This window comes from Aquarana catesbeiana, linkage group LG04 (assembly GCF_042186555.1).
Source record: "Aquarana catesbeiana isolate 2022-GZ linkage group LG04, ASM4218655v1, whole genome shotgun sequence".
NCBI classification, from domain to species: Eukaryota; Metazoa; Chordata; class Amphibia; order Anura; family Ranidae; genus Aquarana; species Aquarana catesbeiana.
In genome coordinates this window covers 418,045,299-418,068,755 of record NC_133327.1, presented here as the reverse complement: position 1 = coordinate 418,068,755, position 23,457 = coordinate 418,045,299, and the positions used below count along the sequence as shown (strand labels likewise).

Below are 23,457 nucleotides of genomic sequence, written 5' to 3'. Positions count from 1 at the left end.
AAAAATTTGATCTCTGAGTCTGATATTTACCAGATTTACTCTTTAATAGTATATACAGTATATCTCTTCTGTCTGTTATTCTCAGAGTGGATTAGAGATTTTGCTCCCTAACCATATAGTTGGTTATTTATATTTACCACTGCATAGAGATATTTAAGAATAAATTGCCTTTTTAAAAAAAAAAACTTTACATATTAACTAAATTATACACCACACTTTTTTTTGATGTTATTAACCGATTAATCAAAACAATAATCGGCCAACTAATCGATTATGAAAATAATCGTTAGTTGCAGCCCTACAAGCAAGTCTTTAACAGGAACACAGGAGAGCGTCTCTAGAGATGTTACCAAGGCGAAGGCAGAGATCATCTGGACTGGACAGCTTCAGTAGGCAGGACCGACAAGCAGGATCATCAATAGGTGAGTCACTGTGGAGAGGTAGGAGCTGGCAATTAGCCGACAGCTGAGCGGCCAGCTCAGAGAAGGAAGGGCTGGGCCCAGCCCTGACATATACCTGAAAAGGGTGAGCCAACTCATTGAACCCTATGGACTAATGCCCTGTACACATGATCGGACATTGATCGGACATTCCGACAACAAAATCCATGGATTTTTTCCGAGGGATATTAGCTCAAACTTGTTTTGCATACACATGGTCACACAAAGTTGTCGGAATTTCCGATCGCCAAGAACACGGTCACGTACACCACGTACGACGAGACTATAAAAGGGCAGTTCAGAACCAAGCTCGGCACCCTTTGGGCTCCTTTTGCTAATCTCGTGTTAGTAAAAGTTTGGTGAGAGACGATTCGCGCTTTTTCAGACTCGTGGTTTTCAGATCGTTTTCTGCTGTTCAGTTTGTGCTTGTGGGTTTGTATCTGTTCTTCAGTGTGTGCAGCTAGTACAATTGACTTGTCATTGTGTTCGCGTTCGTTCGTTACTGATTTTCAGGCCGCTCTTCACAGGCCTTGCTGTTCTTCAGTGCGTTCTCTTACTTCGTCTTGAGCAGCCGACCGTTTTCTAGCCATGTTGCATGTACGTACGCCTCGTAGAGTTCGTTCTGTGCGGGGGCTTGGTGTTGGGGTCCTTACCTTGACACAAGTCCAGTCCATGAACAGGGTGGGGAGGAGTTTATGGACCAATAATTGGTTGCTCCAGCGTGACCAATTCTGTCACATGCCTTTGCTTTATGAGATCCGTGAGAATAATCCTGACGATTTCAGGAACTTTCTCCGGATGACGGACCCCGTATTTCACCGTTTGTTGGTTTTGCTGACCCCTTATATCAGCAGGCAGGATACCTGCATGAGGCAAGCCATCACCCTGGAGCAGAGGCTAGTCTCCACCCTGTGGTACTTGTCGACGGGGAGAAGCCTGCAGGACCTCAAGTTCTCGACAGGCATCTCCCCCCAGGCTCTGGGTATCATTATCCCGGAGACCTGTTCTGCCATCATCCAGGTCCTGCAGAAGGACTATATTAAGGTAAGATTTTTATCCTTTAACAACACATTTGATTGTATAGAATGTTTGTTAATATATTGTATTTCTTTACTCAATTCCTGATTACCATGATTGTAATATGCTGTGAATGTCCCCTTTGTCCTCATGCATGCTGGATTTTTATGTAATTTTTTTTGTCCTTCATACATATTTGCCTTCACTAACCTCCCCAGCATGCTCTCCTGGCCCTATATTCACCTTGTGTAGTCACTTACCAATGTAGTTTGTCAGCTCCATAGTAGTGCTCTACCCTAAACACCCCCTAAAATGCGTAAAATTGTGATGTGTGCTTTAAATTCAGAGTGCCAGAGGCTTTTTTTTTGGTCTCCCAAAATCTTTTTGAACCCTCCCTCCCCCAACTGCTAATTCAGCTGATAACAGTCCTCTATCTGCTGACTTTGCCAAACCCATACACACTATACCCACCTCTTTAGTGGTCAGATTTATGGATGAATTCCTCAAAGCATGCAGTGCAAGGGCCTGCCAGAATACTTTCAAATGGTACTGTTTAAAGTTTCTGTATCCTGTTATTATCTTGATAGGTAATAGCAGAATGTAAAAATGTGCTCAAATGTGTACAGTGTGTATTTATATCTTTGTATTATGACACTTCTTACCTGTCCAGTGGGCTGCCAATAGTGTAAAGTAAGGAGGGGCTGGCCAAAGTAATACACATTAATTATGCATTTATCTCTCAATAAAGTGGAGAGGGTTACCTGTCCAAAACATCTCCCTCCACCCCCCCCCATAAAAATAAAATTTATAAAATGGCCCATGGGGGGGAGGAGGAATCTGATAGGTGGACCTTATACCTTTGTCTTTAAATACTCCCTAAAATAAATGTTATACTGATGTTAGCCAAGAATGTTTGTGTCTAATCTGCTTTCCATGTTTATGTGCAAAATGATTAATTTTTCTGGTTTGACTCCACAGTTTCCTTCCACGCCACAGGAATGGCAGACTGTGGCCTCCCACTTTGCTCAGCGGTGGGACTTTCCTAACAACGGAGGGGCAATTGATGGGAAACACGTCCACATCGTCCCACTACCCAACTCGGGGTCATACTATTACAACTACAAGGGGTTCAATAGTATTGTGTTGTTGGCGTTGGTGTCGGCTACTTATGAGTTCCTGTATGTGGACGTAGGGGAGAATGGCCGGATGTCAGATGGTGGAGTCATCGCCCAGACGGAGTTCTACAGGCGTCTCCAGAATGGCAGCTTGGACTTGCCACCTCCAGAAGACAATGTGGAAGGACTCCCATTCGTCTTTGTTGCGGAGGTAGCGTTTGCAAACATTTTTTCGATCCAAAAACAAGAAAAAAGTCTGGTATTTGGAGGTGTTTTAAACTCTCCCTAAAACATCAATGATGTTCTTCATTTTGTTTTGAACATCATTGATGTTTTTCTGGATGTTTTCCAAGTCTCTATTACACCCCATGATCTCCCCGATCAGGATCTGGGCACTCTCACTGGTGAAATGACCTTCATCCACAACATCACGATCACCTAAAAATATAGAAAAAAAAATACACCATGTATTATAAATATGCCGGCATCCATCTCTTACCTGAGCCTGTGGTCGCAGACACTTACCTGATGTGGTGACTATTTCGATTACGTCTCCTTCCTCCTCCTCCTGTTGGCTTTGGTGGATTTCCCCTTCCTCATGAGGTGGGGGGGTCTGTTGTCTCCTCGGATGAGTGGTGTCCTCTGAGTCTTTTATCCCCTATGTAAAAAAAAAAAGGTATACTTAGCACACAGATATTTCATGGCAGAAATAGGAACATGAAACATTGCTTGGAAGTGGGGTACAATTGTCTGTTTTGGCAGAGTTCCAAGATGAAGAAATATTTTTTCCCTTTGTCATGCTTGAATACTTAACTGTTTTGCCCAAGCTTATCTGATGGAGTCACCCCTATAGTGTACACTGGAGCACCTGTGTGGGCCCCCCTAATAAAAAGGGTGTTCTGGTGTCCCACACTAGTGCTCCAGTGCCCAGATGTGTAAACAGCTGCTGAGTGTCCTCTCCTTACACATAATCTAGTTTGCATTTCATTCTAGTTACCAACCCATCTACACACCCAAATTATTTTAAGAGAAGTAGGCTAGCAAAAATGTATTCAAATGCATATGGCCAAAACATGGTGTTTTCTATGCCGAACGAACAATGTTTCCAACGAACGAACAATGTGCCCATGAACATGAAAGTTGCCATTTTAAACTGTACAACAGTAAAGAAAAGCACATGGAGCAGCACAAACGTAATAAAAATAAAGAATAGTAACACAGGACAACTACTTACTTTTTTGCAGCACTCTCCTGATCCTTCTATACTGATCGTGCTCCCTTAATTTGAGGCCCGACCACCGCTTCCTCAGTTGATCTTTCGATCGTCGTACCCCGAAATTCCGGTGCAGTATTCCATCATGATAATGGCCCCAAACACACCTCCAAGATGACCACTGCCTTGCTAAAGGTGAGGGTAAAGGTGATGGACTGGCCAAGCATGCCTCCAGACCTAAACCCTATTGAGCATCTGTGGGGCATCCTCAAACGGAAGGTGGAGGAGTGCAAAGTCTATAATATCCACCAGCTTCTTGATTTTGTCATGGAGGAGTAGTAGAGGACTTCAGTGGCAACCTTTGAAGCTCTGGTGAACTCATGCCCTAGAGGGTTAAGTCAGTGCTGAAAAATAATGGTGGCCACACAAAAAATTGACACTTTGGGGTGTACTCACTTTTGTTGACAACGGTTTAGCTATTAATTGTTGTGTGTTGAGCTATTTTGAGGGGACAGCAAATTTACACTGTTATACAAGCTGTACAATCACTACTTTACATTGTAGCAATGAAAAGATATAATAAAATATTTACAAAAATGTGAGGGGTGTGCTTATTTGCGTGAGATACTGTGTGTATGTGTGTGTGTGTATACCGTATTTATCGGCGTATAACACGCACTTTTTTCCCCTTAAAATAAGGGGAAAATCGTGGGTGTGTGTTATACGCCGATCCCCGCTATTTTGTGATCTGTCGGAGCGATCGCCGCGATCGCCGCCGACATTCACATAGCTTGTATTTTTAAACATGGCGCCGCGGAGTTCGGAGGGACTCGGGGGCGCTCGTTCAGCTGAACGAGCGCCGCCGAGGACACAGTGACTGGGCGGAGCCGAGATACACATAGCCGAGTGTTCTCGGCTTTTCTCGGCGCCGTTCACAGTCACGCCCAGTCCCGCCATTGGACCTCTGTTATGTCCATCATAGGGACTGGGCGTGACTGTGAACGGCGCCGAGAATAGCCGAGAACCCTCGGATATGTGTATCTCGGCTCCGCCCAGTCACTGTGTCCTCGGCGGCGCTCGTTCAGCTGAATGAGCGCCCCCGAGTCCCTCCGAACTCCGCGGCGCCATGTTTAAAAATACAAACTAAACGTTTGTATGTCGGCGGCGACAAGGCTGCACGGACCACTGGGGACAAGGCTGCACTGGGGCAAAGCTGAACTGGGGCAAAGCTGCACTGGGGACAAGGCTGCACTGGGGCAAAGCTGCACTGGGGACAAGGCTGCACTGGGGACAAGGCTGCACTGGGGCAAAGCTGCACTGACAAGGCTGCACTGGACACTGGGGAAAGGCTGCAGATGAACACTGATGAGGCTGCATTGATTGGCATTTAAATGTAAGTTTTTTTTTCCTTAAACTTCCCTCCCTAAAGTTTTTTTCCTTAAAATTCCCTCCTAAACTTGGAGTGCGTGTTATACGCCGGCGCGTGTTATACGCCGATAAATACGGTATATATTTATGTGTGTGTGTATATGTATGTATGTATGTGTGTGTGTGTGTGTGTGTGTGTGTGTGTGTGTGTGTGTGTATATATGTGTGTATATATGTGTGTGTGTATATATATATATATATATATATATATATATATATATATATATATATATATATATACACAGGGCTGAGCTACTAGCTAGGCCCCAAGGGTTACTCGCCACCAGTGCCCCACCCAACCCCTGCCCCACCTCACCTGCACTCATCAATGCAGGCTCACCTGTGCCCATCAATGCAGCCTCACTATGCCCACCATTGCAGCCTCACTGTACCCACCATTGCAGCCTCACTGTGCCCACCATTGCAGCCTCACTGTGCCCACCATTGCAGCCTCACTGTGCCCACCATTGCAGCCTCATCATGCCCACCATTACAGCCTCACTGTGCCCACCATTGCAGCCTCACTGTGCCCACCATTGCAGCCTCACTGTGCCCACTATTTCAGCCACACTGTGCCCATTGCAGCCTCACTGTGCCCACTATTGCAGCCTCACTGTGCACACTATTGCAGCCTCACTGTATCCATTGCAGCCTTACTGTGCCCACCATTGCAGCCTCACTGTGCCCACTATTTCAGCCACACTGTGCCCATTGCAGCCTCACTGTGCCCACTATTGCAGCCTCACTGTGCCCACTATTGCAGCCTCATTGTGCCCATTGTAGCCTCACTGTGCCCACTATTGCAGCCACACTGTGCCCATTGCAGCCTCACTGTGCCCACTATTGCAGCCTCGCCTGGGCAGAGGAATGCATGACTGGAGGAAGAAGAGAGCCGTGGGATCACAGAGCAGGATAACGCGCTGCTACAGCTTAAGTACAATTGTCTTGCTCTGCTCAACGGAGCCCTGCCTCCTCCTGACTCCATGCCTGGGATAGACAGAACGCATCCCAGCATTGGACCAGCAGGCAACAACTTTATCAGTGCAGCCTCACCTGTACCCCTCAATGCAGCCTCACCTGTGCTCATCAATGCAAGCTTACTTGTGCTCATCAATGCAGGCTCACCTGTGCTCATCAATGCAACCTCACCTGTGCCCACCATTGCAGCCTCACTGTGCCCACCATTGCAACCTCGTGGTGCCTACCATTGCAGCCTCACTGTGCCCACTATTGCAGCCACACTGGGATAGACAGAACGCATCCCAGCATTGGACCGGCGTTCTGTCTACCACAGGCACAGGTCAGGAGGAGGCAGGGCTGTGTCGAGCAGAGCGGAGACAATTGTATTGTAAGCTGTAACAGCGTGCTATCCTGCTCTGTGATCCCACAGCTGTCCTCTTCATCCATGCTCTCTTCCCCCCGGGGTGATTGCTAGGAGAACGGCTGCGCTCGCCCCCCTCCCCGCTTCCAGGCAGCCCAGCTCACAAGCCCTCATTTTCCACTCGCAAGATGCGAGTAGAAAATTTGAGGGCGGTATATATATATATATATATATATATATATATATATATATATATATATATATATATATATATATATATATATATATAATTTTTGTCTTTATTAAAGCTTGATTGTAAAGCCTTGTTTTTTTTTTTTCCCTATAAAATGAACAAACATTATGTACTTACCTGCCCTGTTGCAGTGGATTTGCACAGAGCAGCCCAGATCCTCCTCTTCTCAGGTCCCTCTTCTGTGATCCTGGCCCCTCCCTCCTGTTCAGTGCCCCTACAGCAAGCAGCTTGCTATGGGAGCACCCAAGCCAATCAGGAGGGACAATCTCGGATGGCTGAGACACTTGTGGAGAGAGAGTGACCTCAGGTAAGTATTGGGGGTGCTGGGGCGGCTGTTGCACACACCATGCTTTTTATCTTAATGCAGAGAATGCCTTAGGATAAAAAACCTTCTGACTTTACAACCTTTTTTAAGTTTCGGAATAGGAGTGCTGGTCTATACACTTACCGCATTCAGGGACGCACAGAGGTAAATCATTTTTGACAATGTCCTATATTGACACAACTCCGTTCCTCTAATTCCGGGAACCTCTCAGCATTCCACAATCTGCCTATCTGACTAAGGCAGTCACATTTCACTGCAATTATGTCTGATTTCTTTGGGAAACTCTCTTACCATCCAGAGCCTTTTGGCTCCAGGGCCCACTCTTCTGCCTGTTCACCAGCTGAATCTATTCAGGAGTAAGACCCTGATTTCTCCTGTCTTTGAGGAAGATATTGAGAGAGGTGAGGTGGATGCAGGAGAGGATCCTGCAGAGGAATTTCTGCCTTCTGTATTTTATTTAACACAAGCTAAAACTTCACGCCATATGCTTTCTACTGTGAGCTCAGGTAATTATGCATTGCATATTAGCCTCCCCTCCCCCCCTCTCGTGTTGGGTCTGTAAACCCGAAATCCGCCGCGCACGAGCGCGGGAACATTTAAAAAATGGAACGGGGCGGGTTTTTTCTGAGGGGGCGGGGCCTAAGTGCAGCGCCGTGAATGTCCACGAGGACGCACGGCAGGCAAAGACAATAAAACCACAGCTGAGACAGTCTCTCCCCGGCTGAGGAAGAAAACAAACAGTCCCCCACAGGGACACAGGAGCTGTGGGACACGTAAGGGTTGCAAACTGGCATTCCTGATACAGGAAGGACACTTTTTTTCCCAGCACTAGGCTGAACTTTATAGCGGCTTTTAATGTCATGACTATATTCAGCGATTAAGTGCAATTGTGTAGTGCCTCTGTTTTTGTGCTTAGGACTATGCCTGCTATAAAAGACACCACAAAGACCAAAAAGGTACTAAAGGTTTCACCCCCAGGCGCTAGGATCTCGAGTCGCATTTCCACGCTGTCATCCTCGTCTGAATTACCAATTATGGCAAGCCAGGGTGAGCCATTGGAACAAATTGATGGTGGAACTGCTTTTCACATCTCAGTCCCTGTATATGTGACTGAAGATGTCCTATCCTCCACCCTGCAGGGTCTGGAAGGAAGATTAGCGGCTTTAATCGCATCCTCCATTCAAATGGATAGGAAGCGTGCTAGATCCCCCTCCCCTACTTCAGACCCCTTGTAAGAGGAACAGTGGGTACAGGATGAGGTGTTACCCTCAGGCGATCAGGAGGAAAAACAAACCAATGATTCCTCTGCGGAGGAAACAACGGTAGATGAACCTTTTTCAGCCTCACATTCTGAGAAATTGCTGATACAATCTCTTACGGAGATGGTTCGTTCTACTTTCATGCTACCCCTTATGGAGTCTCCTGAAAGCTGTTTCTTCCTTGGGTTCCTTAAAACCTTCTCAACCTTTGCATGCGTTTCCTGTCCATGCATTATTAGAACAGCTTATTTTTGCTGAATGGGATCACCCGGATAAGCATTTTCTCCCTCCTAAGAAATTTTCAGTTCTCTAACCCCTGGAGGAGAAATTCTCCAAAAAATCTTTCTCGGCGAGATTTGACACCTGCGAGCCCCGTCGCGAGAGCCAGCGCCGAGATGGCTCGCCCATCGGGAAAGGAAAACTTTTTTTTCCTTTCACGATGAGCAACAGGCAGTGCTGACAGCTGTCTGGTATGAATCCTGAGGGGGAACACCGCGCCAAATTTCAAATTAAAAAACGGCGTGGGTTCCCCCCAGGGGCATACCAGGCCCTTAGGTCTAGTATGGATTGTAAGGGGAACCCCCTACGCCGAAAAATCGGCGTGGGGGTCTCCCCCAAAATCCATACCAGACCCTTATCCGAGCACGCAGGCCGGCCAGTAGAGGGGGTGGGGACGAGCAAGCCCCCCCCCCCTCCTGAGCCGTACCAGGCCGCATGCCCTCAACATGGGGGGGTGGGTGCATTGGGGGAGGGGGGCGCTCTGCGCCCCCCCCCACCACAAAGCACCTTGTCCCCATGTTGATGAGGACAAGGGCCTCTTCCCGACAACCTTGGTTGTCGGGGTCTGCGGGCAGGGGGCTTATCGGAATCTGGGAGCCCCCTTTAATAAGGGGGCCCTCAGATCCCGGCCCCCCACCCTATGTTAATGAGTATGGGGTACATGGTACCCCTACCCATTCACCTAGGGAAAAAAGTGTCAATAAAAAAAAACACAGTACACAGATTTTAAGAGTAATTTTTTAGGCAGCTCCAGGGTCTTCATCCGACTTCGGGGGGTCTCCTTCCGACTTCTCCCGGTGTTCGGCCTCTTCTCCCGGTGTTCCGCCTCTTCTCCCGGGCCCCTCCGCTATCTTCTTCCAGCTCTTTTGCCAGCAGGGGGCCCGGTCTGCTGCCGCTGTCTTGTCGCCGCTGTCTCATTGGTTCTTCTTCCGGGCCCCTCCGCTCTTTTCTTCCAGCTCTTTTGCCAGCGGGGGCCCGGTCTGCTGCTGCTGTCTTGTCGCCACTGTCTCGCCGCTGTCTCGTCACCTCTTCTCTTCTTCCGATGTTGACACGACGCTCTCTCCGGCTGGAATGCTGTGTGCGCGCTGCAGAGCCATTTATATAGGCGGTGACCCCGCCCCCTTGTGACGTCACAGTCCCAGCATGCGCAGGGACTCTGGCATCATAAGGGGGCATGACCCCAAAGTCCCCAGCCGGAGAGAGCATCATGTCAACATCGGAAGAAGAGAAGAAGTGACGAGACAGCGGCGACAAGACAGCGGCAGCAGACAGGGCCCCCCGCTGGCAAAAGAGCTGGAAGAAGAGAGCGGAGGGGCCCGGGAGAAGAAGCGACGAGACAGCGGCGACAAGACAGTGGCAGCAGACCGGGCCTACTGCTGGCAAAAGAGCTGGAAGAAGATAGCGGAGGGGCCCGGGAGAAGAGGCTGAACACTGGGAGAAGTCGGAAGGAGACCCCCCGAAGTCGGATGAAGACCCCGGAGCTGCCTAAAAAATTACTCTTAAAATCTGTGTACTGTGTTTTTTTTTATTTACACTTTTTTCCCTAAGTGAATGGGTAGGGGTACCATGTACCCCATACTCATTCACATAGGGTGGGGGCCGGGATCTGGGGGCCCCCTTATTAAAGGGGTCTCCCGGATTCCGATAAGCCCCCCGCTCGCAGACCCCGACAACCAACGGCCAGGGTTGTCGGGAAGAGGCCCTTGTCCTCATCAACATGGGGACAAGGTGCTTTGGGGTGGGGGGCCACAGAGTGCCCCCCTCCCCCAAGGCACCCACCCCCCCATGTTGAGGGCATGCGGCCTGGTATGGCTCAGGAGGGGGGGGGGCGCTTGCTCGTCCCCACCCCCTTTCCTGGCCGGCCAGCCTGCGTGCTCGGATAAGGATCTGGTATGGATTTTGGGGGGGACCCCCACGCCGATTTTTCGGCGTAGGGGGTTCCCCTTACAATCCATACCAGACCTAAGGGCCCGGTATGCCCCTGGGGGGGACCCACGCCGTTTTTTTATTTAAAATTTGGCGCGGTGTTCCCCCTCAGGATTCATACCAGACAGCTGTCAGCACTGCCTGTCGCTCATCGCGAAAGGAAAAAAAGTTTTCCTTTCCTGATGAGCGAGACATGCACAGCACCCTGTCGCCGAGAACCACCACGATGGAATCGTGGTCAGGTACTGTACCAGCAGTTGATGCTGCGATTTCCAGTGTAAATAAAAGCCTAACTTGTCCTGTAGACAATGCACAAATGTTTAAGGCTCCAACAGATAAAAAGTTGGAATCCCTGTTAAAATCTACTTTTTCCATGGCCGGTGCCGTTACTCAGACTGAAGTCGCTGCAATAAGTGTCTGTCAATCCCTAAAGGACTAATTTAGACAGGCCCTTAAAGAGGTTCCTGCACAACAAACCCGGGAATTGGCTGAACTACCAAAGGCATTATGCTTTGCCATAGATGCCATTAAAGATTCTATTCACCAGGCATCCCACCTTACGCTTATGCTTGTACATATGCGTAGAATCATGTGGTTAAAAAATTGGTCAGCCGAAGCTCCATGTAAAAACCTACTAACTGGGTTCCCTTTTCATGGGGAGCGGCTTTTTGGAGAAGATTTGGACAAATATATCTAAACAATTTATAGCAGGAAAAGTACTCTTTTGCCAGTCAAAAGAAAGTATAAACGCCCTTTCCCCTGCGCCAGGGGCTTCTGCCTCTTCTGCCTCTAGGCAGTGGCGACAGCCTCTGCCGTCAGACTCTAGAGGAAATCCTCAGAGTCAAACCAAGGCTCAAAAGAAGTCCTGGGGTTGGAAACCTGCAAAGCAGAATCTTAAGGCCTCATCATGAAGAGGCAAACCCCCTCACCAAGGTGGGGGAAGACTTCTGCAGTTTTCAGAAGTCTGGCAAGAGGAAATTCAGGACAGATGGTTCATCTCCACGGTAACGCTGGGGTACAAGCTGGAATTTTGGGACTTTCTACTGTCTCGTTTCCTGAGGTCAAGCATTCCCAAAGATCCAGAGAAAAGACAATCTCTGTTTCAGGCACTAGACTGAATAATATCTCAAGGGGTGATCATATAGATCCCCACAAAAGAGCAAGGTTTGGGGTTTTATTCAAATCTTTTTATGGTACCAAAACCAAATGGAGATGTCAGACCCATTCTAGATCTAAAAAATCTAAATCAGTTCCTGAAGATCCGCTCCTTTCACCTGCAGTTCTAGGAGAACTTCTGGCATCTATCGACATCAGGGATGCATATTTGCATGTTCCTATATTTCCCGCTCACCAAAAGTTTCTGCGGTTCGAGTTAGAGCAGAATTTTCAGTTTGTAGCCCTGCCCTTCGGGCTAGCCACAGCACCCTGGGTGTTCACAAAAGTGCTGGCCCCACCTCTAGCCAGGTTAAGGGCACAGGGCATAACAGTCGTAGCGTACCTAGACGATCAATTGCTAATAGACCAGTCAGTGGCTCGTTTGGAGCAAAGCGTACGCATTACAACCAGTTACCTGGAAAGTTTGGGTTGGATTCTCAACCTAGAGAAATCTTCCTTAATACCACTAAAAAGACTGGAGTACTTGGGTCTGATCATAGACACAGCCCAGGAAAAGGTGTTCTTGCCTCAGGCAAAGATCAACTCCATAAGAGAGCTGGTGCGGATGGTCAGGTCAAAAGGCCATCCCTCCATTTGCCTTTGCATGAGGTTGCTAGGTACCATGGTGGCTTCATTCGAAGCAGTTCCCTATGCCCAGTTCCATTTAAGACTGTTGCAAACCAGTATCCTGTCCGCTTGGAACAAAACGATTCAAGCTTTAGACTTGCCAATGCGGCTGTCCCCAAGGGTGTCACAAAGCCTCAGTTGGTGGTTACTAACTCAGAATCTGCTGAAAGGAAAATCCTTCAGACCAGTTATCTGGAAAGTGGTAACCACAGATGCCAGCCTTTCAGGCTGGGGAGCAGTACTAGAAAAGACAACTGTCCAGGGACAGTGGTCAAGAGCCGAAAGAACCTTGCCCATCAATATCCTAGAGATTCGTGCAGTGTGTTTGGCTCTAAAGGCCTGGACTTTCAGGTTACGGGATTGTCCTGTCAGGATCCAATCAGACAATGCCACAGTGTGGCTTATATCAGTGTGGCCTATATCAATCACCAAGGGGGCACCAAGAGTCTCTCAGCACAAAGAGAGGTGAACCATATTCTAACCTGGGCAGAAAGGAATGTTCCGTGCCTATCGGCAGTCTTCATTCCGGGAGTAGAGAATTGGCAGGCGGACTACTTGAGTCACCAGCAATTATTCCCAGGGGAATAGTCTCTTCACTCCGACATTTTTTGGGCTGTTTGCCAAAGATGGGGGACTCGGGACGTAGATCTTCTAGCGTCCAGATTCAACATGAAGTTAGTCAACTTTGTGGCCAGAACAAGGGATCCACTCGCATGTGGAACGGATGCGTTGGTGACCCTGTGGGATCAGTTCTCACTGATCTATGCATTCCCCCCTATTCAGTTGCTGCCTCGACTTCTTTGCAGGATCAAGCTGGAAAGAAAGCCGGTAATTCTGGTGGCACCAGCATGGCCCAGAAAGTATGCAGAAATTGTAAAGATGGCAGTGGAGGGCCCATGGTCCCTCCCACTACAGAGAGATCTGCTCTCACAGGGAACGATATTCCATCCTACTTTACGGTCTCTAAATTTAAGGGCTTGGCTATTGAAACCCACATTCTGAAGAAACGGGCTTTCCGGGTCAGTTATCTCTACCCCGATTAATGCAAGGAAACCAGCTTCCAGGACTATATATTATAGGGTCTGGAGGGCTTATGTTTCCTGGTGTGAATCCAAGAGTTGGCACCCTCAGAGATACATCATAGACAGAATTCTTGCCTTTCTACAATTAGGGGTAGAAATGAAATTTGCCTTGAGTGCTATTAAAGACCAAATCTCAGCTTTATCGGTCTTATTTCAAAGACCACTTGCTAAACATTTTTTAGTCCGGGGTTTTATGCAAGGGGTGATGTGGCTTAATCTGCCAGTTAAACCTCCCTTGAACCCTTGGGACTTGACCTTAGTTTTGTTTGTGTTACAAAAACAGCCATTTGAACCCATACAACATATTCCCCTAGTCCTTCTGACAAGGAAGTTGGTATTTTTGGTTGCTATATCCTCAGCAAGGAGGGTTTCAGAATTGGCTGCTCTTTCTTGTAAAGAGCCGTATTTGATTTTTCATTAAGGACAGAGTGGTGTTACGCCCTCGTCCAGACTTTTTGCCCAAAGTGGTTTCAAGTTTTCGCCTGAACCAAGATATTGTCCTGTCATAGTTTTTTTCCAAAACCATGTTCCAGGCAAGAAAAGTCACTACATGTCTTAATGTGATGAGAGCAATGAAAATCTATTTGAGGGCATCTGCTCAGATTCGTAAGACTGATGTCTTATTTATTCTGCCAGAGGGTCTCAAGAAAAGACAGCCACTGTCGCTAAGTGGATTCAGCAAGTTATAATTCAAACTTATAATTTAAGGGGTAAGTTCCCCCCTTTTCACCTTAAGGCGCACTCTATCAGGGCGTTTAGTGCTTCTTGGGTAGTGCGTCATCAGGCCTCCATGGCTCAGATCTGTAAGGCCGCAACTTGGTCTTCAGTGCATACATTCACAAAATATTATCAGGTGGATGTAAGGAGGTATGAGGATATCGCCTTCCGGCGGAGTGTGCTGCAGGCAGCAGTATAGGTCCTCAAGTCTGGGGGTACCCTTCGGGTTGTGTCTTCCTCCCCTCAAGTAGCATTGCTATGGGATGTCCCATTAAGTAATTACTTAAGGCTTTATGTCCCATGATGTACGATAAAGAAAATAGGATTTTTGTAACAGCTTACCTGTAAAATCCTTTTCTTGGAGTACATCATGGGACACAGAGGTCCCTCCCCTCTTTTTTGGGATTTAAGTACATTGCTTTGCTACAAAAACTGATGTGCTCCTGGAAGGAGGAGGGGTTATATAGGGAGTGAACTTCCTGGATTGGGTATACCAGTGTCCATCACCTGAAGGTGGCCTATAACCCATTAAGTAATTACTTACGGCTCTGTGTCCCATGATGTACTCCAAGAAAAGGAATTTGCAGGTAAGCTGTTATAAAAATCCTATTTTTTTTATATAACTGGCACACTCAATTTCTTGTCAAAAATGTTCGCCACACTCTGCTCAAAAGGTTGCCTACACCTGCTCTGCTGCTTTCTGTTTATCTGCTATTTTGTGCTTGCGTTTGCCTCTATCTAGCCTTTTATGCTACCATGGTAGTGCTAGAAAATGACAGGGGAAACCTATAAGTGACTGGCTGTATGTCATTTAAGCATTTTAAAATATTGTTGTAAGTGACATTAAACTCTTTCACTTCTTATAAGTCATACAGCTTCCATGGTAACATGCACATTTGAAAGAGATGGAAATGTATATATGGTGTGAGGCTTTATTGATATTATAAGTTGAGCATAATTGTGTCTAGGAGGTGGCATAACTTAAAGGTTTTAGTGTTTCTACACTGGTAATTTTATAATGGATCATCACTACCAACCATGTTGATAGTATATTACTAATTGCAAAATAGGTAGGTGTACACTGTACTTCAATTAAGCCAAACAGGGAAGTTGTTTACGATTTTGTGAATTCAGCATATTCTCATATGTTAAATGGTTTTTAAATGTTTTGATGCATATTCCTATTCTGAATTTCAAAAAATTTGTTTCTAGATTCTTGATGTAGCCAGTGAAGATGGTACAGTCACAAATTCAGATTTTCACGTAAAAGAGAGAGGATTCCATAAGATTGCATGGGCTTTTTTAAAGGTATTTCTTAGTCTTTTTTTTCAGGCATGTGATATACATTTTTGCTGTAACATAGTTAATTTATAAAGACAAGTTCTCATCACATAATCTATTTTCATACATTAGATCAGGGGTGTCCAAACCTTTTTCAAAGAGGGCCAGATTTGATGAAGTGAACACGCGTGAGGGCCAACCATTTTGCCTGATATTCTTTGAACCATTAAAATTCGTTCTAAGTGTGTTTGTCCGAGCACTAATACACTGCCCAACAAGAATTCTCCTGCCTTTGTGGCTGTGTGTGGGGAAGAGATGAGCTTGGGTTTGTTATTTGGATATACCATATTTATCGGCTTATAGCACACACCTTCTCTTTAAGAGGGAAGTTTCAGGAAAAAATCTTAAATATTAAATAAAGAACTGTGAAGCAAAATAAGGGTCAGTGCCCATCAATGCAGCCTAATTAGTGCCCATCTGCAGCCTCATTATTGCCATGAATGCAGCCCCAGCATTGCCATGAATGCAGCCCCACCATTGCCATGAATGCAGCAAACCCCGTTGACATGAATGCAGCACCCCCATTGTCCTGAATGCAGCACCCCGTTGTCTGGAATGCAGCAGCCCCGCTGTCCTGAATGCAGCACCCCCATTGTCCTGAATGCAGCAGCCCCGCTGTCCTGAATGCAGCACCCCCATTGTCCTGAATGCAGCACCCCCATTGTCCTGAATGCAGCAGCCCCGCTGTCCTGAATGCAGCACCCCCATTGTCCTGAATGTAGCATCCCTGTTGTCCTAAATGCAGCACCCCCGTTGTCATGAATGCAGCACCCCCATTGTCATGCATGCAGCACCCCCCACAGACATACAGGAGAAACTCCTCTTTTCTCGGTGGTCTCTTTAATAGAAAGTCCCGCCTCCTATGATGGACAAAACAGTCATCCAATGGCAGTGCAGGAGACAGGACTTCCTTTTACAGAGACCGCCGTGTAAACAAGAAATACTCCTATATGTACGGCACTCGTCCTGCCCCCTCCAAGGCAGCCAGCATGTACATCTTTTGTGGCCCCCGGCGCTTGGGGATTCGTTGGGGGCCACAAAAGATATACATGTCAAAGTTACCAGGCGGGCCGTCCAAAACAGGAACGCAAGCCGCGATTGGCCCGCGGGCCAGACTTTGGTCATGCCTACATGAGATAAACACAGGGCCAAAAAACTTTCAAAAACATGTTTGGGTACTGTCGGCTGTTACAATAGTTTGTGCTGACAGGTAGTCACCATGTTGAATTATTTTTTCGACTGCCTTCTTAGTAGTTGCTGTGTGAAAGAACACATACCTAAAACATCTATAAGGGGGGGATATTTATAAAGTAACAGTATGAACATACTTCTGCTTAACCACTTCAGACCCAGGACGATTCTGACATTTATGTAAAAATTTGATTTTTTTTTTTGCTAGAAAGATTCTCAGAACCCTCAGATATATAATTTCTGAAAGCAAAGGCCCTGGAGAATAATGGCTGTAGCAAGTTTTTATACGATATTTGCGAAGCATTTTATCAGATGTAGATTATCAGGAAAAAATACTTTAGCTAATGTCAGAAAATCAAAGTGAAAGTGCTGTGCATTTGTAGAGCAGCTGACACATAAAGGTGAACATACAACCTTCAAATAAACATATCAACAACAAAGTGCAGCACTTCCTGTAATACGGTGAATCAATTTACGACAGTCCTGAGAGCTAATTAGAGTCCTATAATATATCCGTGACTTGATCATATGCATAACTCCAGCAATATGTCTGATAAGTTATGCGCTTACTAGAAAGTGGAAAAAATTCAGCATAGAAGTAAAACATCCAGTGTGTCTGGAAACAATTTGTCACAACACGTGCACCCCCACCAATCTATGCACTCACCAGATCAACAGTGGTAATACGCCTTAAGAAGTACTCTGAGACATTCCATCCCGGTGTGCCAGTAGAATGGTGGTCCACAATAGGATTGAGCACTATGCAAAATGCTCATATAGTGTAGTATTTATTTAAAATCAAATAAAAACCGCTGCAGCATAATACAAAATAGGCCAAAAAAACGTACATAGCGTGCCACTGCTCTTTCCACGAGGAAGTGGTGGTGATAGCGTCAGTACATAGGCCCCTCCCGACACACTTCGTGCTCTAGCACATTATCAAGGGAATCGCCAACCAACTAATTTTAGAGCATACAAACACAATATAATACCCACATTTTGGTAAAATATAATAAGGTATTGTTATGCCCACTAAATGGATACCTAACATGTCACGCTATAAAATTGTGCATGCCTGTGGAATGGTAACAAACTGCGACACATTAACCCCTTCATGCCTAAGCCTTTTTCTGACACTTGTTTCTTACAAGTTAAAATCAGTATTTTTGATGGCAAAAACTTAGAAGCCCATACATTATATATTTTTTTTTAGCAGAGACCCTAGAGAATAAAATGGTGATCGTTGCAATATTTTATGTCACACTATATTTGAACAGCGGTCTTTGCAGGGACTACTTTGAAGTTGCTGTGACTTGTAGTCGCACAGATATGAATGGTACTCATTGGAAATCATAGGGTACGACTTGTCATGCGACTTTGCAGTTCCAAGTCACAGGACAAGTCGCACAAGTGTGAAAGGGGCCTTAAAATTGCACACACTCGTGGAATGTCGACAAACTACGGTACCTAACAATCTCCATAGGCGACGCTTTAACATTCTTTACAATTTACCTGTTTAAAGTTACAAAGGAGTTCTTGGCTGAGAATTATTGCTCTCGCTCTAACGATCACGGCGATACCTCACATGTGTGGTTTAAATTCTGTTTACATTTGCGGGCGTGACTTATGTATGCGTTCGCTTCTGCACGCGAGCACGGAGGGATGGGGCGCTTTAAATTTTTTTTTTTTTTAATTTTTACACTGTCCTTTTTAAATGTTTTATTTTTGATCACTTTTATTACTGTCACAAGGAATGTAAACATCCCTTGTGACAGTAATAGGCAATGACAGGTACTTTATATGGCCCTTAAAAACATTTGAAATGCCAAGTTAGGCTGTTTTTTTAATGCTGTAATTTTTTTAGATTTGGCGCCTTTAAGTCTTCACTAGATTCTGGCATTGGTCGGGTCTCCATCCAACTGGGGGATGTGCTGGCTGCTCACTTGGGCCTCCTGGTGGGACAGGGGAGCCTGGGCGAGCTGCGGGAGGGGGATGTCCTCTCCCACTGCTTGTAATAACAGACGAGCGGCTGCTTAGCCACATCGGTTGTTGTTACAAGAAAGCCGACTGTCCACTCTAAAAAGCGGTACCGGGGTGATGCAGCTGCAGGCATCACCCCAGTACAACCCCTTGAAGCCGAGGGCCGCAAATTTGCGTTACATCGGCGTCAAGGGGTTAAATTATTCATAGGTGACTCTTTAAGAGTCTTTAACCACTTACCCACTGGGCACTTAAACCCCCTTCCTAGCCAGACCAATTTTCAGCTTTCGGTGCTCTCACATTTTAAATGACACTCAGTCATGTAACACTGTACCTATATGAAATTTTTGTCCTTTTTTTCACACAAATAGAGCTTTCTTTTGGTGGTATTTAATCACCACTGGGTTTTTTATTTTTTGCACTATAAAAGAAATTAGACCGAAAATTCTGTTAAATTCTTTTTTTTTTTTTTTTTCTTTCTAGTTTCTGTTATAACATTTTGCAAATTAGTAATTTTTCTTCATATATTTTGGCCAAAATTTATACTGCTACATATCTTTGGTAAAAATAGCCCAAATCGGTGTATGTTATTTGGTCTTTGTGAAAGTTATAGAGTCCACAAGCTATGGTGCCAATCTCTGAAATTTGATCACACCTGATTCACTGACGGCCTATCTCATTTGCCTGTGCTGCCGAAGCACCTGCAAAGCGCTTCGGCAGCACTTCGGCAGCACCGCAACATGGGCACTATTAACCCTTTCTTCAGCCGCTAGCGGGGGTGAAAAATGCCCCGCTAGCGGGCAAAAAGCGCCGCTAAAACTAGCTTCGCTTTACGGCTAACGACAGCACCGCTGCACTGTGTGAAAGAGATCATAGCTGCAGTCATGATCCTGGTGTCACTGCTTCCCGCTAAGAACATTTATATACGTACGGCAGGAGGGAAGCAGTTAAAAAAATATATAAACAATCATTAAGCATTCATAAAACACAGTGCATGCTTTACAGATGTACACTGTGCATCACTGGATTCAGGATCCCAATGCTGAAGAAGCAAAATGGAAATGAATGTTTGAAAAAAAAAAGCCAGGTAGAGAGTGCAATGATGTGATGTGTCAAAGTCACTTGACTGATTCTCCTCCAGCCATATAGCTCTCTCTTCTCTGTTTCGCAGAATACAGTATGTGGGACAGTAAAATTCTAATAAGGAATTGCATGGGGGGCTTTTTGGAAAAGGTTGCTGAGAGTGAACTTACACTTTAATGTCCTGTACACGCGAGCAAAATTTCCGTCGGAAAAATCTTGGATGGTTTTTCCGACGAAATTCCACTCAAGCTTGCCTTGCATACACATGGTCACACAAAAGTTCTCTGAACTTTCGACCGTCAAGAACGCGGTGATGTACAACACTACGATGAGCCAGAGAAAATGAAGTTCAATGCTTCCGAGCATGCGTCAAATTGTTTCCGAGCATGTGTTTTTTTTGCGCGTCGGAATTGCATACAGACGAATGGAATTTCTGTCAAGAACTTTTTCCGTTGGAAAAATAGAGAACCAGCTCTCAATCTTTTGCTGATGGAAATTCAGACAGAAAAAGTTGGATGGAGCATACACGTGGTCGGAATATTCGACCAAAAGCTCCCATCACACTTTTTTTGACGGAAATTCTGCTCGTGTCTACGGGGCATTAGTCTTGAACATGGATTATATGTGGCAACGTTACTGCCCCTGATCTCTCCATAAAGAGTACCTGTCACACGGGGTATCACAAGGGGTTCTTGCGTGTAAATGCAAACGCGCATGTAGGTTCCCACATGGGTATGTAAATGGTGATTGATCCACACATGCAATGTATCACCTGGAACGTCAGAGTGAGAGCAGCAATTCTAGCATCTGAGCTCACGTAAAAAGTAGAACTATAGGCAAAACTTTTTTTTTTCATTTTGGATAAAGTAAGGCAGGGTTATAACCCCTGTACGGTTTATTATTTGCCATCTGTGTCCAGATTTACCTTCACTTCCTGTCCTATAGCCAAAACAGGAAGTGAGAAGAAATCCCTGCAAATTAAGGGAATCTCTTGGGGACCCCCTGGTCAACAGAACTAGTATCCCCATTGGAAGATTTCCCCTCTATTACTTTTCTGGGGACAACCCAAAATGTAGGATTTTCTTTTACTTTCACCTTCAATGATAGTCTTGAATATGGATTATATGTGGCAACGTTACTGCCCCTGATCACTCCATAAAGAGTACCTGTCACATGGGGTATCGCAAGGGGTTCTTGCGTGTAAATGCAAACACGCATGTAGGTTCCCACATGGATATGTAAATGGTGATTGATCCACACATGTAATGTATCACCTGGAACGTCAGAGTGAGAGCAGCAATTCTAGCATCTGAGCTCACGTAAAAAGTAGAACTATAGGCAAAACTTTTTTTTTCATTTTGGATAAAGTAAGGCAGGGTTATAACCCCTGTACGGTTTATTATTTGCCATCTGTGTCAAGATTTACCTTCACTTCCTGTCCTATAGCCAAAACAGGAAGTGAGAAGAAATCCCTGCAAATTAAGGGAATCTCTTGGGGACCCCCTGGTCAACAGAACTAGTATCCCCATTGGAAGATTTCCCCTCTATTACTTTTCTGGGGACAATCCAAAATGTAGGATTTTCTTTTACTTTCACCTTCAATGATAATGGTAAACAGGACAAATGGAGAGAGCGAATCTCGCTAATGGGGACACAGACCTCAGTAAAAACTGACAGATGTTCTGATCCCTCTCCACTCTATCCAAAACAAAAAAAAGTTTTGCCTTTAGACCCCTTTCACACTGCAGCACTGCTAAAACAGTGCTAAAGCGCCGGTTGTTTTTGCGGTGCTTTAGCTGCGTTTTAGCAGCGCTTTTGCGGCGCTAGCGGGGTCGATTTTGTGACAACGTGACCCAAAAAAAAGGAAAAAAAAGTCCAGTTTTGTGGCACTTTCAAAGTGCTTTTAAGGTGCTTTGGAAGCGCTGCCCATTCATTTCAATGGGCAGGGGCGTTTTGGCGCTCCCATGCTGCCCCAAAGATGCTGCTTGCAGGACTTTTCCTAACGTCCTGCAAGTGCACCACCCGAGTGTGAAAGCACTCATTGCAAAGAATGGGAGGCAGTTTCAGGCACTTTTTAACCACTTCAAGCCCACGGACAGCATATGACGTCCTGGGCTTTGAGCAGGTATATCTGAATGATGCCTATAGTTACAGACATCATTCAGATATTGCCGGTTTCAGCCGGCGAATCTCTACACCATAGGAACGATCATAGCGGCCGTTCCGCCGCTTGATCGTTCCTATGGGAGGCGAGAGCGGACGTCGATCATAGAGATTTCAGGCGGACCAGATGGTCCCCGGAGTCTCTATGACCGTCGGAGGCCGGGCGCAATGTTATGATGTCACGCCCGGCCTCTCCATTCAAAAAAACGGCGCCGCTTCAGCTGGGAAGCGGCGATCGTTTTATTTTTTTTTTTTTAATTTCAGGCTTCCCAGCCTAGTGGTGAGATATGGGGTCTTATTGACCCCATATATCACTATTAAGAGCACCTGACATGTCATATTGCTATTACAAGGGATGTTTACATTCCTTGTAATAGGAATAAAAGTGATCAATTTTTTTTTTCCAAAAAAATGTCAAAATAAAAAAAATTAAATATAATTAACAATAAAAAAAAAAATAAAATTTTTAAAGCGCCGCTGTCCCCGTGTGCTCGCACGCAGAAGCGAATGCATACGTAAGTCCCGCCCACATATGAAAACGGTGTTCAAACCATACATGTGAGGTATCGCCGCGAACGTTGGAGCGAGAGCAATAATTTTGGCCCTAGACCTCCTCTGTAACTCAAAACATGTAACCAGTAAAAAAATTTCAAGCGTCGCCTATGGGGATTTTTAAGTACCAAACATTGGCGCCATTCCACGAGCGTGTGCAATTTTGAAGCGTAACATGTTAGGTATCTATTTACTCGGCGTAACTTCATCTTTCACAAAATGCAAAAACATTGGGCTAACTTTACTGTTTTGGTTTTTTTTTTAAACACAAAACAGTTTTTTTCCCCAAAAAAACGCGTTCGAATAATTCCTGCGCAAATACTGTGTGAGATAAAAAGTTGCAACAACCGCCATTGTATTCTCTAGGGTCTTTGCTAAAAAAACATATATAATGTTTGGGGGTTCTATGTAATTTTCTAGCAAAAAAATGGTGATTTTTACATGTAGGAGCAAAGTGTCAGAATTGGCCCGGTATTGAAGCGGTTAAAGGCTATTTATAGCGCTAAAACGCCTGAAAACTGCCTCAGTGTGAAAGTACTCTTAGTTATACTTTAACTTTTAAAGAGTCGCCTAAGGGTAATTTTAGGTACTGTCGTTTTTCACAGTTTTAAATCTTGCCATGTTTGATATCTATTTACTCAACGCAACATCATCTTTTATGTTATACCCCCCCCAAAAAAATGGTATCCCATTGTATTTGTGTACACTGAAATTCATTTAAGTGTATTTTTTTCTTGAAAATTTGCATTTGATAAACCGCTGCGTAAATATCATGTGACATCAAAAATTGTAACAGCCACAATTTTATTCTCTTTGCTTTCAGAAAATACATAATATTTGGAGGTTCTAAGTACTTTTCTAGCAAAAACTGCTGATTTTAACATGTACAGTATGTGAAAAATGTCAAAATTGCCCCAGATATCAAGAAGTTAAGGAAATCACAAGCGCGAAGAGTGCTCTTTTAGCTAATAAGAAGAAAGCTAGAGTGTT

The 23,457-nt window shown here is 45.4% G+C and overlaps 1 protein-coding gene across 3 annotated transcripts in view; it reads left to right on the top strand.

The window, feature by feature from the left end:
• AHI1 (Abelson helper integration site 1) overlaps positions 1–23,457 on the top strand; it is a 458,771-nt gene that overhangs the window by 90,078 nt on the left and 345,236 nt on the right. For all 3 annotated transcript variants that reach the window (XM_073627325.1, XM_073627324.1, XM_073627326.1), the window contains exon 8: positions 15,370–15,465. In XM_073627325.1, the coding sequence (XP_073483426.1) occupies positions 15,370–15,465 (96 nt within the window). The remainder of the gene's footprint in view (positions 1–15,369; positions 15,466–23,457) is intronic.